The sequence below is a fragment of the Sesamum indicum genome, linkage group LG7 (genome assembly GCF_026168435.1).
Source record: "Sesamum indicum cultivar Baizhima isolate 11 linkage group LG7, ASM2616843v1, whole genome shotgun sequence".
NCBI lineage: Eukaryota > Viridiplantae > Streptophyta > Magnoliopsida > Lamiales > Pedaliaceae > Sesamum > Sesamum indicum.
Window position 1 is genome coordinate 12,398,231 of NC_142663.1, and position 17,248 is coordinate 12,415,478.

At 32.5% G+C, this 17,248-nt stretch overlaps 2 protein-coding genes across 4 annotated transcripts; one reads left to right on the forward strand and one right to left on the reverse strand.

Moving 5' to 3' along the window:
* Positions 1 to 101: 101 nt before the first annotated feature.
* Positions 102 to 3,368, forward strand: LOC105166892 (Zinc-binding dehydrogenase family protein). 2 transcript variants are annotated; one of them, XM_011086406.3, is made up of 5 exons: positions 102 to 509; positions 1,351 to 1,528; positions 2,108 to 2,265; positions 2,383 to 2,465; positions 2,823 to 3,368. In XM_011086406.3, exons 1-5 carry the CDS (start codon positions 270 to 272, stop codon positions 3,199 to 3,201), a joined length of 1,038 nt encoding a protein of 345 aa, XP_011084708.1. In that variant the 5' UTR covers positions 102 to 269; the 3' UTR covers positions 3,202 to 3,368. The 2 variants fall into 2 exon arrangements, with proteins under 2 accessions (XP_011084708.1, XP_011084707.1); XM_011086405.3 differs by having other exon boundaries at positions 107 to 509; positions 2,099 to 2,265.
* A 785-nt stretch (positions 3,369 to 4,153) lies between these two features.
* Positions 4,154 to 12,967, reverse strand: LOC105166891 (acetolactate synthase small subunit 2, chloroplastic). 2 transcript variants are annotated; one of them, XM_011086404.3, is made up of 13 exons: positions 12,612 to 12,967; positions 11,969 to 12,182; positions 11,578 to 11,661; positions 10,800 to 10,868; positions 10,112 to 10,195; positions 9,560 to 9,727; positions 8,908 to 8,991; positions 8,414 to 8,518; positions 8,194 to 8,316; positions 5,741 to 5,893; positions 4,735 to 4,800; positions 4,414 to 4,506; positions 4,154 to 4,324 (listed from the first exon to the last, which is right to left on the reverse strand). In XM_011086404.3, the coding sequence occupies exons 1-12, from the start codon at positions 12,857 to 12,859 to the stop codon at positions 4,423 to 4,425; spliced, it is 1,482 nt and encodes a 493-aa protein (XP_011084706.1). In that variant the 5' UTR covers positions 12,860 to 12,967; the 3' UTR covers positions 4,154 to 4,324; positions 4,414 to 4,422. The 2 variants fall into 2 exon arrangements, with proteins under 2 accessions (XP_011084706.1, XP_011084704.1); XM_011086402.3 differs by having other exon boundaries at positions 4,154 to 4,506; positions 12,612 to 12,966.
* Positions 12,968 to 17,248: the final 4,281 nt, after the last annotated feature.

The window sequence follows — 17,248 nt, forward strand, 5'->3', positions numbered from 1 at the left end:
CCCACCTTTGGTAGCTAATGATAGAACTTTTTGTAGCTGGCGCCACCACTGTTGATATTGACCAACACAAACAATAACTGTAGTAGTTACGTAATAATTGCTTGGCATGGGTAGTAGCCAACCACTAACCAAATCATTGTCCAAACCAAATTCTGGTCCAAATTCCTTCTGAAAATTGAAGAGAAATCTCCATAGTAGCTAAAACCCATTAGTGGGTTTCAAGTTTATTGCTTGGAATTTCATCTTTTTGCCCCAAAGAAAGGGGGGAAATGGGTGAAAATATAGGGAGAGTAGTGGAGAATAAGCAGATAATATTGAAGGGATACATAGAAGGAGCTCCAAAGGAAACAGACATGGAGTTGAAGTTGGGGAAGAAGATGAAGCTGGAGGCTCCAAAAGGGTCTGGTGCATTCTTGGTCAAGAACCTTTACCTCTCTTGTGACCCTTACATGCGTGCCCGAATGCGAGATTTTCATGGCTCCTATTTGCCCCCATTTGTTCCTGGCTCTGTAAGAGTTCTTATTCTCATTTTTCTCCCCAAAGGTTTGATTTTGTTCATTTTGAGATGTATATATATTTACGTGTTGCATGGTTTGAAGTGGGAAACATGTTGAGCTGTAGTTTGTACCTCATTTTCTTTGACTTGAAGAGTTGGATACTAAATATATTAGGACCGCACTTCAGAGTGTATTTTATTTATAACAGTTTATTACTTGTATTTATTAGTTTTAGTGGAAACTTTTAGTTAGAACGAATCAAACTCGAGCTAATCACATGATGAATATATTACACTTAGTATTTAGTTTAAGAAAATCAACCAATCAATTAATGCAGCAATAACTATAATTGTTGCTCCAAAGGCTAAGCCACATGTATGGGATCCCTCTACAAGCATTTCATCCTCACCGTATGCCCCAAAGAATCGAATTTTCCTCAAATATTGCTGTGATTTTGCTTTTTCATGACTGAAGTATCTGTATGCACTTTCATTTCACATACTGATATCACGTCCGCACTCGTCTTTTATGTGGCCAACTATTAAATCATAATCTAATTTATTTCACACTGTTTTCGATGCTTGTCGAACTTCCTCAACATTAAAACTGTTGTCTCTCACTCTTGTAATCAGTTTTCTGCGGAGCGGTTTCCCTTTAGTGCATTAAAATTGGTGTAAGAACACTAGTGGATATGTATGGGCTAACAGCAGCACTAGTTGTTGTAAGCTTTAGGACCAAGAAGAAGGGGAGAGTTTTACATCCTTGAACTTTGTCTTCATTCAATCTAAATTCACTTAAACGGTATCGCTATTCATGTTGCCAAGTAATGCTTAACATCTACTCTTTGACAAAGGTTGTTGAAGGATTCGGTGTGTCCAAAGTGGTCGACTCTGACAACCCAAACTTCAAACCAGGAGACATTGTTTCGGGTTTTACTGGCTGGGAAGAGTACAGCTTAATTTACAAACCGGAACAGTTGAGGAAGGTTCAGCCAGATACTATACCACTATCATATTACATCGGCCTCCTTGGTATGTAAGCTTTAGTGTCCAAACGACAAAGTTGGCATTGCAAGATAGTAACAGTTTTACCTTGTATACTGTGACATGATATTGATCAAGACATTATGAGAAGAGGGTTTCAGTTGCTGACGTCTACATGTCTTCCTGAAGAGAGAACTATTCCCTAATATGTAAATGAATTCATATATATTTATATGATAATTACATTTACACTCTCTCAACTATAGTCAAATTATAGAAGTCACCTCTGTTGTTTCCATGATTATACATGCCCCTAGGTGGTGATGCTTTCATTTAGTCAAATATCTCGCAGTCTTATGAAAACATCACTGATATAGAATGTCGGTGTCATTATTCAAACGGTAGGTGATTTTTGTAATTTAACCAAAGTTTGAGGGGGTCGTTAATGTAATTATCCCTGTATTTTATCTGTATGTAATGTTAAGCAATGCAATGTGTTTCTTTGTGTTTATACAGGAGTCAAGTGTTTATGTTAGGTTATAATGTGTGTGTGTGTGTGTGTGTGTCTGTTTTCGTACTGCTACTTGAGGCAATAACTTGATCAATGACATGATATAGGCATGCCAGGCTTCACAGCTTATGTTGGATACTACGAGATTTGTGCCCCTAAGAAGAATGAATATGTGTTCGTCTCAGCTGCATCTGGAGCTGTGGGGCAGCTCGTCGGCCAACTTGCTAAATTACACGGTTGCTATGTTGTTGGCAGTGCAGGGACCAGCCAGAAAGTGAGTGTCTTAACAGAAGTTTCAAATGCATCATTCTCTTAGCCATCTTTTATGCATATAGATTTTCAGTGATTCTGGAGGCCTATTTTCAATTTGCGGATTCTTGTAATTGTTAAGGTTGATCTTTTGAAGAATAAGCTTGGTTTTGATGAAGCTTTCAACTACAAAGAAGAACCGGATCTTGATGCAGCTCTTAAAAGGTTAGTCCAATTCTTAAAAGAATTAAACATGTCGATGTTTTGGGGCTGTCACTGGATTAATTTCTTAGGAATAATTACATGAACACAACCACTAAAATTTTGAACATATTATAAGAAAAAATCCACTATTACACATTCATCCTATCAATCAGTCCGTCAAGGAGGAATTTGTAACGTGAAATATGACTGCAAGGATAGAGTAGTGTTTCAAAATTGAAGGGTATATGCCTAAACCTTAGGGGAACAAGTGTAATTATCCTTCTTCTTGAAATAGCTTGAAATTGGAAACAACGATTGTTCTCTCTCCATCATGGACATCTTAATTGTATGTATCATCTCATTTTTACCAAAAAACAGATATTTCCCGCAAGGCATTGACATATACTTTGAGAACGTGGGTGGAGCAATGCTAGAAGCCGTGCTGCTCAACATGAGGGTTCATGGCCGGGTTGCTATTTGTGGGATGGTGTCTCAGCACAGCATGACGGATCCACAAGGGATCCGAAACTTATTCAATCTTATTACAAAGCGTGTAAGAATGCAGGGGTTTCTGCAGAGCGATTTCTTGCATTTGTACCCGAAATTTCTTGAAGATGTTGGTTGTCTTTACAAGCAAGGGAAGATAACATATTTAGAGGACATAAGCGAGGGGTTGGAAAGTGGTCCTTCTGCCTTTGCTGGACTGTTTTCTGGAAAAAATATAGGCAAGCAGGTTGTCTGTGTAGCCCATGAATGAAAACATGTTTGTTTTGTCTGTTTTTTCTGAATAAAGAGATGAGATGTTATTCACTTGGGTGCACAAATTTACACAGTACACCTCAAATTATTCTTAGTCATTTGGAGAGCTACTTGAAGTTCACTAGAGTTGAAATAAGACAAGAATGCATGATTAATGAACTCTTAGTTCTGAGGCTCGGTTTTGCAGAAAGTAATTCTTGAGATACTTGCGACAGTATGGTCTTTGAATTTCCTTGAAAGTGCTCAATGATCAAAAGGCCAAGAATTGAATATGTTAATAGAATTAATTCCTAGAATGTCTCCTGGTATTGCAAGAATGATTTGTTTTTCTTCAAAGAGTTATTTGTTTCCATCTATGTTTCTGTCTTAGTAAGTAGCAAACCATCATCATTTGTCTAAACACTGACTGCATATGATCCTAGGAGCGCAATGGTAGTTGTACAACCATTTGCATGCAAAAAATAAGCCAACAGCACCGCTGCCAAACAATCATCTGTGGACGAAAGAATTAACAAGAAGATGGAAGTATTCACAAACGACATAGGCAACTTCTGCTGTGAATAACTTCCCAACAAAAACTCCTAAATCAATAAATTTCAAAGTTCCATGTTAACTAATCCACTAGTACCTGTAAAGAATTACATTCAAGTCTCTGTTAAACCTGAAGAACACCGCCTTGCTCGAAGCTCTGTTTATGAAGGAAGAGTTGCAGTGAAGAAGAGTTTCTTTTATGAGTATAGAAATCGTGTTACAGCAGTGCGCGCTTCAAGTAGTGTACTCTCCTTCCAGAAATTACAAGAAAGCTTCAAGATTTGAGTTTAACAATGGCCTGTCATCTTGTATTTCATTTGAATTTATACTTCTTTACAGTAGCTAAACATGACGTGGGGGTGTAAGGGGTTTTTCCTATGCGAAAGAGTTGCATGGGCCGGTGGGAGGAGAAAGGCAAGGAGAAGTCAATAGTACCATTACTCATAAAACTAAGGCATCCATTACATTTGTAGACCATCTCATTGCATCAATCAGCAATACAACAACAGTAACATTGTAGAACAATTCCCTCATATTGACCAGTCACAAGCACATAAGAACATCGTCTCTTTCTAGTCACGCAGCCAAATCTACAGTACAAACATCAGCAGTTTTGCTTGCAGAAATTAGCGAGAGAGTGAGAGAGCCTGAGACAACATGGGAATAGAGCAGTTGTTACCGGGCAATACTACAAGGAAAGAGAATAACCCCTGAGGTATCTGGAATCTACGCCTGATTCCCGCACCAGTGCCACCCTCCCTGTCCGTGCCACCTTGATAAGAGATTAAAAAAAAGGGTCCAATGTCAGAAGCATGAAAAATTAATCTGTAATTTAAATGATCAACTGAATTAACTAATATTTCCAATTTCTTAATAAAACTTAAACCACTTCATTGAGATATATTTCAGGCACACTGAAAGGAAGGTCAAGAACAGGGGAACTCTGTATGACCAAGCCATGCAGGACAAGTTAATTAGGATATGATATGGGCAAACCCACCTCGCAAATACCATATGGCTCCAACAGGTTCTGGAGGGCAAGCATTTTATTGAAATCTCCAGTTACCTGGAAGAAATAAAATAGAAAAAATTAACCATCGGTAAAGAAATGAATAAGAACAAATTGAGAAAACAAATAATTAGACAGAGAAATAATGCCAAAAACATTACTGCAAAAGAATGATGAATTCTTGAATGGCGCTGTCTATTCGTATCTACTTTACAATTGCATCTAAAATCAATTTTTAACATACAATGGCTTAAATTATCATTTGTATAATCTTGTATGACCTTAGCATGCTTCATTGCCTGCTAAACCTTACTGATGAAGACCAGAAATCCTTCAATTTTCAGGTTTAATACTTAACTTTGGCACAATAAATCTGCAAAGATTATGTTAAACAGCAAAACTATTCATAATTCATCTCTTTCCTCTTTACGTTGACAGGAAGGACATAGTTCACTGAAGAAAGGTCGAGAGAAGCAACTTTACCAAGTGATGAGTTAATTAATCAAGGACGAAGTGATCTCGATAAAGGAACCATTTCATTCATTTGACATTAGGACATAAAAACAGAGAACTGGACTTAGCCTTCTTGTGAAGGTAAACATGAGAAGGTCAAAGGATGCACATAGGCTCATCAATATCAAATATTTGCAAATGAGTGGTGGACCACGTAATAAATAGGTTGTCAAAACAAAAGAGCTGGGAAGGTGCTTCATTGTTATACCTGGTGGACTTCAACATTGTCAAGTATGTAAAGGAAACAATGAAAAAGATACTAATTAAAAAAATTTGTCATCAGAGCTTGACGACAAGACTATATCGACAGACGTACCTGCCTATAACTACAAGCAAGCACATTTGCAAAACACACGCACACTTTGCGTTGTTAAAAATATTTCTTCATGTCACACCAGATATGCTAAGTGAAATTAAACTTAGTAAGAATTAAATGCGAAGGAACTTGTTCAGTGGAAAACTAATATTCCAGCAAGAGAGCTACCTCAAGTGTTACTGTATGATCAGAGACATCAACAGGTTTAGCCCGGAAAATACTGGCAATGTCAAGAACATCCCTTCTTGCAGCAGCATTTGCAGCAATCTTAATCAGCATTAGTTCACGCTCAGCAAATGGTAAGTGTGTCATATCTTGAACCTGAAAGTATTCATCAGTGTATCTTCTGTTAGTCAACTCGACTCCTAATAAAAATGGAAAAATATGAACCCTTCAAGAATATGCTTGTATTATATATAAAATGACTTGATAAATGAACAATTTTGAACTTTAGATCGCAGACTCAAAGTTGCCAATCTGAAATTAGCTTTCATAAATATGAGGGTCATGGTCATATTCTATATGTATCTATATCAATCTATCTATATCTATATCTATCTATCTATACTATCATAAAAGTTGAATGCCTCAAAAGGTTTCTTGTATTTTCTACATTACCCATTATAACCTTATTAATTAATAGGTAAGACATTATTAATAAGGTCATAATAGGTAAACTATAAATAGTTGTCACTTAAGTAATTTGATAGACATCGTAATTATTGATAAAGTGTAGAATTTACTGAACTTTAAATAAATGTCCAATTAACCAATCATAGACTCTTCTTTTATTATGTTTTATTTTGCAATATTTATATTGACAATTATAATCAAATTTAGCCAAAATCTTTAGAAAGTCAAATAAGTCGGTTTTATTAGTAGCTAAATGACTAAGTAGTAATTATTAAGTTAGAGCCTTTAGTAACCAACATAATGAATTTACAATAGATTACAAATACAAAATTAATAGTGTTTTATTTAATTTATTATTGTATTAATGATTACCATAAACACGTATGGTATCTTCATATTGGAGTTGGTGTGTAATATAATACAATGATCTACTTTTTATTATGATTATTTATTAGCATATAATATTAATCTTTAACTTTTTATTGTCTAATCAATTAATTTTAATATTTATTAAACTCTCAACAGTAATTATATAGTTGTGTGTTAAATGAGACTGATTCTTTGAGAGTGTTGAACTATTCAACATATCTTAATATAATCGAGACTAAATATTTATGATATGCAAAAGGACTGTGTTTAGTATATAGTTCAACATGTTAATATCCTTTATCTTTTGCTGATAAATATTTGATATACTTATTTATTTAAATCTTGTGTATTTAATTTTTTTCATATTGACTAAATCATATAATGAGTGATAATATTATATAATTATCAACCCTTTATCTTGAACTAAAGAAACAAAATATTTACTTGTGTACCATAATTATTTTATTTGCATACATATACCTATGTATATATATGAGTAGCACAATTACCTCCAAAGTGAACATTATTTATTATATGAAGAAGTTTAAGGGGTGAGTTGGTCATTCACTATTTTGTACTCTTCCAAAAATCATCTGTAGTTCAAATTTTAAATTGATTCCTCTTTTAATATTTAGGAAAGAGACACAATACATTATTATTATATTTTACGTAAAAAATAAAGAAGAAATTTCTAAAAAAACCAAACTATATGCTTTTAATCATTTTTTATGTGAAAATGAAAAGAAATCTATAGACACCCTTCTCTAATTTAGTAATATGAAGCTACTATATTCTTTATAAAGTTAATTACTAGATTCTTTTGGTATGATATTATCAATCGTAAAACATAATTAATGATAAAATGATATATGTCCTCAAGCACTCAAATTTGGAAAATTAAAAAAAAAATTGTCAATTTCAGATTCTCTTAGAAGTCTCAATCTATGAAGTGAAAAAGAAAATCCTACAAAAAGAAAGAAAGTGGAGTAGGGGGCGAAAATTGACTTACTGAAAGGAAGGAAATAATAGCAAAAATGATGTCATAAAGTACTCAATTTTAATTTAACGGCCGTCTAACAATTAGTCCAATCCGTTAGGTTTTTATCCATTTTTTGTGATGAACGGATCAAAATGCCTTTGTAGATTAAAAAATATAATTTTATTTATTTTTTAAAATTTTATAATTTTTTTTATAGACTAAGTGGATAACTTTTTTATAATTTTTAAAATTTTTCCATCCACCCCTTTTGATATTTTTTATAAGCTTTAATTTTTTTTAAAAAAATATTGTAAGGGCAAAATTGACAATTCCATACCTCTATCAAAGGATTAATAATTTCATCAAACACCAAGGGAAAATTTGTAATTTTTCAAACAATAAGGAGATATTCGAAATTATGCTAAACTCAGGAGAGGTTGTTGTAATTTACCCCAAACATTAATGTAAAACAAGAAGTCGGTGTTACGACTTCTGTTGATAACAAGCACAGTATGTCTCATTGCACCATGAACTTCATAGGGGAAGTAAATTTCTTCGGTAAGACCTCTAAGCAAATAGATCATTAATCTTAAGACATAATAAAAGGAAAGGAATTGATGTTGTAATCAATTTGCCTGACCTCATAGACATCCACCAACTTATAGAATTGCTTAACCAATTTGCCAATACTTTCATCTGTTCCAGCGACAACAGTCGTTATGCGTGAAATCCCTTCTGTTTCTGCAGGACCTACAGCAAGACTCTGAACAGAAAATTTAGAGAAATAGTTTAGGAGACAATCAGAAAACCATCAACGAATGGAAGGAAAGCCTGTAAGCTATTAATTGAACCAAGTCGACCTGAATGTTATACCCTCTTCGTGATACGACCCCAGTGACCAAGTTTAAAACTCCAGGAGAATTGTTGACAAGCAAGGATAAAGTGTGTGATTGAAGCCCACTTGACTGTCGCAGAAATACAAGAATAAAACAATGCATCACAAACGAGAAGAACCATCATATCAGATGTTGCATCATGCAACAAAGGATCTAAAGTTAACTTCTACTCTGATCTAAATAAACAATTTGACAATCATGAAACTGTGAAAGTGAAGTTTCAGAATAGGAATGGCTACTACCTTGTATAGGTTCAGAACATGCCAAGAAGAGGTTGGTTCAAAACTGGAATTTCATTATTGGACGGATAAACTTAAAGTAAAAAATAAATTAGTTTGTTTCAAGAACTATACAGGCTAAGTCTCCAAAATTGCTTCTCTAGAACATGAACTGTAAAGGAGAAAAGAGCCAGGAAAAGACAAAAACTAACTTATCCCATCTCAGAGAAAGTTTCTTACATCTTCATCATAGAGAACTCCCCAGTGGGCATCAAGAACTTGATTAGAGAAGCCATCATCAGGTTCCACAGGATAAACATCACCCTGCAATCAAGAATACATGCGACAGTTAATCCAAAAATCTCAGTGTAAAACAAAATGCAAATGATATGGAAAGTGGAGATAGACATTTTCATTACCTAGTACACTCATTAGCTATGATGACAAATTCTCGTCAGAAAAATAAATATCAAAATACAGATTTAACATACTATGAGATTGAATAGAATGACAAGGTAAACTAGAATGTCAACGTAATTACAGAATCACCTCTACTTTTTGAATTATTAGGCACACCCCTTGTCGATGATAGTTTCATTACACCAAACACTCAGTACTATGCTAACATAGAGTGTCAGTTTGATTATTCAAGCAGTAGGGGTGATGTCTACAATATAACCATCATTGAGGGGTTGTTAATGTAATTATCCCCATATTTTATCTGTATGTAAAGCAGTGCAGCGTGTTTCTCTAACTGTTGTTATAATTCATGTTCATCAAATTCATGCTTAAAAGTGGAAATTGACCAACAGGCACTGATCACTAAGAGGCAACAAATAAGATAAATCCAGAAGAACATAAATAGAATACAACACTAGTTCAGATTATGTACCCCAGAGGAAGCAATAAGGTCGCCATTAGTGTACTTCTCAATGACTTTCTGACTCGCACTGGCCTGAATAGTCTCAATGGGTATTGTTCCTTCAAGATCTGGATAAGAAGCTGCAGAAAACCTCCAAAATGGAGCTGTCTCGCCCATCTTTTCCCTTCTCAGAGCAATCTATGAATGCCATTAATTTCAGAAGTCATATAAATGACACTGGTAGCTAATAATTATTTGAGGAGAAAAAGAACACACTTGGAAGCTCTTTAACCTTTGAATTGACTCGAATAGAATAGGAGAGTCTCCTTAATCTATGTCCAAAATAAGCAGCACAGACCTTCTGGAATACTTTGCTAATCTCCACAACATAGTCAAACAATGTCCCTAATCCCTCCCCACCCCTCACCTCCCATGCCGCGCGAAATAATATGTTCATCCACCACAAGGGAAATCATACAATGCCGATTTAAAATGGCTAGGTTGAACTCAAGCAAAACGCGAAGCAAGCATCCTACCCTACCTTCATCCTTTACTGCAGCATGACCAAATTAGTTATATTACCTTCCCAGTTCTTGCTAGTTCTTTAATACCAAACTTTCTGAGGTTTCTCAATACAGCTACCATCTTCCCAGGGTCTCCAGTGACCTATGTCAACCACAGGCAAAAAACTTTTAAGTATAAGCATATGCAGGGCTACAAATGATTGAAGCAAGAAAATTTCATTAATCACAAATGTAGAGTGGAGGGCAAATTCAAGATAACAAGCTCCATCTTACAAAAGTATACAAATCTAAATTAAGAAAAGAATACGGGGATGGAAGTGAGTCTTTGAATGTTTTATCAAATCTAAATTAATGATCATGGATTTGAATGTTTGCATCCATATGGTACAACAACTTTCAACTTGGTTAGATTTTCAGTAAATTCAATTATCAAATTTAGACACATTTTTCAGGAGGAAGAATATACTAAACTCACCATTTAATATGGCAGAGTTTTTACGAAACAAAATTAATTTAGCTCTAATTGGTGAATGATCCAAACTTGTTCTGCTCAGTCTAAGATTTTCACATGACATGCTACACATGAAATCCATAAAGCATTAGTGGAAACATTTTATTCCAACAGACCTTAATATTTTAATTTTGGTTTCATAGCTCACACATCAATTATCCATCAACTCAGAAGACAGTTTTTTACAAGCCAAATCAAGCAGAATAATATGGAAGACATGAAAATAAAACTCAACCTCAATGGTCAAAGTGTTTTCTGATATGTCCACGACCTTTCCCCTGAAGATGTCCACCAACCACATAATCTGAAAATTAAGGGCCAAACATCAAAACAATAACCACAGTTATACTTTGTGAACATACTCAGCTGTATTGAACGCGATTGAGGCACGGGTTCATTATAATAATGTCAGAGAACCCTCGAAGGAGACACTTAGAAAACTTAGTCTGTACAATGAGAAGACAAAAACGATTGGATCATACCAAGCAGTAAATTCATAACTAAATATGTTCAGGCTCTGCAAACAACAATTGGTTTCTGAAATTAGTCCAACCAAATAGAGATTATGGTCCTTAGCCAACTATGTAACTTTAATACATGCAATCAAATCAAACATGAGCCTGATGCAGTCCCAAAATCTTCTAACGAACAAGTTCACAAATAGAGCTAGCTTAAGCTCAAGCTTCTCAAGGTCAACCAAATCAACCTTGTCAAATATATGTATGCATGCTCCTCCTAGACTCCATTTATCATGCCACATGGAAGAGAACACAGACTCTCTGACACGTCAGACAAGTCCCAGACTCCCCTGTGCAGCTTAAATGTACAAATACAGTAACAAATGGTCTTCTGTCACATCATTTTCCTGCTACGTAGGATTCCATCTAGCAAAATATTCTCCTTCAATTTTTTGCAGATTATATCCACTTTGTACGACCCATTTTCATTCAAGACAATATAAGATAACATGTAATTTGGAGAAGACAAAAAAGGAAAGGAAAACTTTTGCATACTTCGCCTTTTGTATTGGAATCTGCATTGAGCTTTATGAGCATTAGTTCACGTTCCACTTGTGGTTCTCTCGACAAATCTTCTACCTGACATGAAATAGAACCAATCTATTCAGAGGGCATATAGCAACTACAAGGAGAAAGATGGTTCAAATTGGACTATATAACAAAGACCTAGAAGACCTATTCTTAAGCATCAAGGATGCAATCAAAGTGGCTTTCCACCTGTGATAGCAAACAGATAGATCCCATCTTTATTATTGATGGTTTAGATCATACTCTAATGAAATAACATTAGTTGGAGAGAAAATATTGAAAACCCCAAAAGACTGCTGAAGAATGAAAAGCTGAAACATAATGTAATCACATATCAAATTCACATATAGAGACATACCTTTAAGACATTCACAAGCTTGTTAAGTTGTTCTACAACTTGTTGCAAAATCTTTTCTGTTCCACAGACAACAATGGTGAAAAGTGCCTTGTCCTGGTTTAGCCCAACAGCAAGAGACTCAATGTTGTAGCCTCGACGAGCAAAGACACCAGCTATTCGGTTTATTATACCACTTTCATCCCCAACAAATACTGAGATGGTATGACGTTTTGTCCTGAGATAATTCAGTTCAAACTATATAAGATACAAATAGTCCTAAGTAATAAAATAGTATAATGTACTACTCAGAGTATAACGACATCCCCAGATGAAAACGAAATAAGAATTCCTCCAAATGAAATACTGTAGTTCCAAAATTCTAACATCCATCAGCAGAAAGTAACGAATTAAACTACAGATATTATTTCCAAGAGAGAAACACTATCTTTTAAAATAAAAAAGCAGTCCATGCTAATCGATACAAGACCAAAGGAAAAAGGGAAATCACCAAAGAAAATCACATGTAAACATCACTTCAAAATCATTAAACAAATCCCAGGACCCTCTTTTCAGAAGAAAAAACTTAAATCTCTTTCCCCGTGCATGCTAGAATCACACACACAAACCCACGCACACACAGAGACACAGAGAAAAATGTACCTACCGAGAGTTAGCAGCGGGAGGCTGCGGAGGAGAAGGAGATGAGTTCTGAGCGATGGAAACAGCAGCACCATTTCCCATGCTACCACCATCAGCAGCTGCATGAGCTAACAGCAATTGCTTACCAGGCCTGAAATTGATGCTTCCAAACTGTATTCTGCTGCTTAGAGTGGTGAAATGTGGTCGGTTTTTCCGCTTCGCCGTGCCGGCGATTGAGCATTGCGACACCGACACCGCCGCCGTCGCCGCCATAGTTTCCTCTCTCTCTGTGTCTGTGTCTCCGCGCAGGCAGAGCGTGATGGAGAACAAGGTAAGACCACAAGAGAACTTATATGCTCACCCGAGGTAGCACGGTAACCTACTGTACAACCACTTGGAAGGGGATAGATGACAATTCGTAGAGTTTTTTTCTTATATAATTTCATATCGAAAATATAATATAAAACTAATAAATTCTAATTGGAATTATTTAATATATTTTATATTTAATTTATATAAAAACTTACAAATTAATTAACATAGATGCTTAAAATAACACAATAATTTAGATAAAATATAATATTATTTACAATAATGGGGAAAAAGCATAGCAATATGTTTAGAATATATTCATTATAAAAATAAGTAATTATATCTAAAAAATTAATAATAAAAACTTTGATGGCTAGACAATAATATACTTTTTTATTTATACTCTTTAATAAAACTCGACCCCTTAAACTAATTATTTTTTATTTTCGTAATATTAATTAATTAAAACAAACCTAAATTATATTTATTTTTTTCACAAGATAATTATGTCCGTAATTAATTTTTTTATTTATTTTTAGTCATACATTAAAAATTAATTTTTTTATTAGTTTATATTTAGTTAAATAAACATAATAAAATTTTAATTATAAATATGTAGCGAATGTGCTTTGATTTTTTTTTTTAGTAATGATTATTTGTCTGTTCTAACAATAAATGATTAGCAATTGCAGTAATTATATATTTATTTTAATAATAAAATATCCATTATTATATAAATTATTACTAAATCTCAATTGCAGTAATTATATATTTATTTAATAATAAAATATCCATTATTATATAAATTATTACTAAATCTATTGGCACGCAAATCTACCTCTTTGTTGAAATTTTAAATTGCACTGAGTTGAAAAGTCATTTTGATTAATTGTTGGTCATTAATATTAAATATTATAATTATTAATATTTAAAAAAAATTAGGAATAATTACACTCCCTTTTTCTAAAGTTTGATATAATTATAAAATTCACTGAATTTATTAATATTAATAAAAAAAAATTGGATGAAAGTTGATATTTACTCTCGATTGACTTATTGCAAGTCAAATAATTTTTTTGAACTAAACTATCCTTATAAAAGTGAAAATATACCTATTCACATATATTAGCACATGAAGATGTATGAGCATAATTTGATCATAAAAAGATTTATCTGACCTACAATAAGTTAGTAATAAGCCAACTGGGGGTTATATAGATTTTTTTTCTGATTCTTTTATTAATATCAGCAGATTTTGTTAATTTCGACTAATGGAGCGACTTATTTGTTAAACAGAAACAAACCTCAGGGGTACTAAATGTAATTTTTCAAATCACAAAAAAATTATGTATAGTTACACCAAACCTTAGAACAAAAAAGTATAACTATCCCTAAAATTTACAGTACAACGATGCACGTAACTCACTTAATCAAAATAAAAATATATATATCTAACTCATCAACTAAAAATTTAAAAAATAAATAAACAAAAAATCTCGATACTTTTTGTCATATTTTAAGCATAATAACGCCTATATTTAAGAGCAATTAATAAATATTTGAGATGAGGAATTTTATATGATAGTAAATTCAAAAAAGAATTATACGTAGGGTGAGATTAGCATAGTCACGTGATGTTCTTTATTATTTATTCATTGAACCGGAGTGGGGGCTGGGGACAGTAGACAGCGCCCGGGTCCCACTTTTGGTTTTGTGCACGTTTCAATTATACAAACATACTTAATATGGGTGCATAATTAATTTTTTTATTATATTTTCTATTAAATTAAGCAAAAAAATTAAATAAAATTTAAATATGCATAATTAAAATGAACCCATCCCACAAAAATAAATATATTTAAGAATATTTTAGTCCGCGCTTATATTACCAATCGAAGATAATTACTATAAATTCATCTGACTTAAATAATAGTGTAAATTTATTTATTTTTTACGTTTGGTTCTGTGTACAGTGGAAATAGTAGTTCGGTCAAATAAAAATTTATTTGACCAGTAATAAGTTAATTTGGATAAATATAAATTTTTATTTATGTAAATTCGGTAAGTTTTGAATGACGAACAAATCTATTTGTTAGACGAAAATAAACACCATGAATATTAAATATAAATTATCAAACTGCATGAAATTTACGTATAATTACATTAAATTCATGAAAAGACGGTATATCCTTTACTTATAATAACCTTCCATCTTTCTGCTGTATTAATTTTTCCACTTCAATTCTCCATTAATAGTCCACCAAACTTTGTTCATAACAATGAATGTAAAGATAAGAATGCAAAAAATAGCACTAATGTTATTAATGTTACTTTTGTGCTTGAATAATTATAAATTATTTAAATAGTAGCCAATGCTCACTATTAATATCACTTTGGTACCTAAAAAAATTATAAATGATTTAATTAGTACTCGAGTTTTACCATTAATATTATTTTGATATTTAATTTATTTTTTAATTAATTTTGCTATTTTCAGATTATGTAATGACCATTGTAGCCAGAGATATTAAAAAAACAATAATAAATATATCAAGTAAAATTTGCATAAATTTCTATAGGTATATTTTGTTTTTATTTGAGCCGATTGATTTTTATTTTCGTTTTTTCATCTGTGGTACTACCATATTAACTGCTATCCAATAATCAAACTGGTGGAACACTTGTCGGCTCAGTTGGTAAGAATGAGTCATTTTTAGTCAGATAATTTGTGGGTTTAATTTTTGTTGTTGGGTGGGGGTTGTGTATGTGGAAAATCACCCTTATAAGCGGCCTATAATACTGGAATCGTGATTGTGATTGAAGTCGAAATCGTTTAGACTTTTTGAATAAAAAAAGACAAAAAGAAATAATAGGCATCAAATTTGAAAGAAATGGAAAGGTGATTGAAAGAAAAATAGTCTAAATAAAGTTGAAAAATCACTCTCAAGGAAGAAACAATCAATCTTTTCCATGTTGGATTAGTACAGTTTGGTCATATTTTCTGCAAATTATAATTAAAGACAAAATTATATATTTAGTTTCATAGGATAAGAATTTCAATATTTTTAGTCTCTTTATTTTATGAAATTTTCAAAATGATCCCAAAATTTAAAAATCTCGACATATTTAGTCATCTGTTTTACGTAATTTTAAAATGGTCATAAAATTTAGTGTAATGGTATCAGAATTAGTGTAATTTCTAAAGGTAATTTATTTAACATGAGTTGAGAAGTTGAATGGTATTTTTGATATTATAATAATTTAGCGTAATGGTATCAACATTACCATTTTGAGTCTATAATAGTATAGATTCCGCAAATATTTCACTAGTTTCTCGAATGTTGCGTTTGAAATAGGGTAGGTTGCAACCTTATTTTCTAATGTTAGACCTAACTGTAAACACATTTATTATTTTGAAAATTACAAATAGTTTCCTAATTTTTAATGTCCATCTAATAATGATCTCATTCTTTTAGATTTTTATTCAATTTTTATAGTGAACTGATTAAAATACTATTTTCGATTATGAGTTATACTTTTATATATATTTTTAAATGAATTTATAAAATATGTCAATAGACTATATACTCTTGGATTATTTACTTTACACACCCTCAGTTTTTTTTCTTCTACATTTTTTCAGACCTCTTCTTTAAAAAAAAAATCGTTATAATATAGTAATTTCCACCTCTGCCTATGGACTACATAAATTATTTTTTCTTCTGAGTGGGGTATTTAAAATATTTAAACAACAAAGGGTATTTATAACTAGAAAAAATTATTTTTTTTGTCCGTTTAGCTATGCCTAATATTTATTTTAGTCCTATAACTATGTCATTTTTTTATTAAGTTCGTTAAATTTCAAAATAGATGAAATTCAGCCTTTCAATGGTTGAGATTTTGATTTTTGGTCGTACAAATAACATGTCATGCCAACTGAATATTTTTTAATCCTATGTGACTTTATACATGAGTTGAAAAACATGTTGGATATAATTATATTATATAAAAATTAAATTATTATTTTTTTAAAAAAAACACCCCACCCTCCTCCAGGCGTCGCTCAGTCCGAACATATATTTGAGCGGTGGCATTGCCTAGAGGTGGAGGGCAACCATAGCAGCTGCGGTTGCCCTCCACTGAGATGGACAGTGGCGTCACCCTCCTTTATTGCGGCAACAATGTCAAGTTATTAAAAAAAATATTTTTTTATAATTAAGTTAATTAAAAAAAATTAAGTTTTTAAGAGGATGTTAAAAATATTTTTAAAAAAATTAAGAAAATTAATTTATGTTTTTTTAAATATATAAAATAATACAAAAAAATTAATATTATATATCGAAATTGCCC

Excerpts from the sequence above, each read along its gene's own strand:
- LOC105166892 (XM_011086405.3), top strand. The coding sequence starts at position 270 with ATGGGTGAAAATATAGGGAGAGTAGTGGAGAATAAGCAGATAATATTG. Across the intron at positions 2,266-2,382 it reads GTGCAGGGACCAGCCAGAAA|GTTGATCTTTTGAAGAATAA; the intron begins GTGAGTGTCTTA and ends GTAATTGTTAAG. Across the intron at positions 2,466-2,822 it reads CTTGATGCAGCTCTTAAAAG|ATATTTCCCGCAAGGCATTG; the intron begins GTTAGTCCAATT and ends ACCAAAAAACAG.
- LOC105166891 (XM_011086404.3), bottom strand. The coding sequence starts at position 12,859 with ATGGCGGCGACGGCGGCGGTGTCGGTGTCGCAATGCTCAATCGCCGGC. Across the intron at positions 9,728-10,111 it reads AACTAGCAAGAACTGGGAAG|ATTGCTCTGAGAAGGGAAAA; the intron begins GTAATATAACTA and ends TGGCATTCATAG. Across the intron at positions 8,317-8,413 it reads GAAGAGGGTATAACATTCAG|AGTCTTGCTGTAGGTCCTGC; the intron begins GTCGACTTGGTT and ends TTTTCTGTTCAG.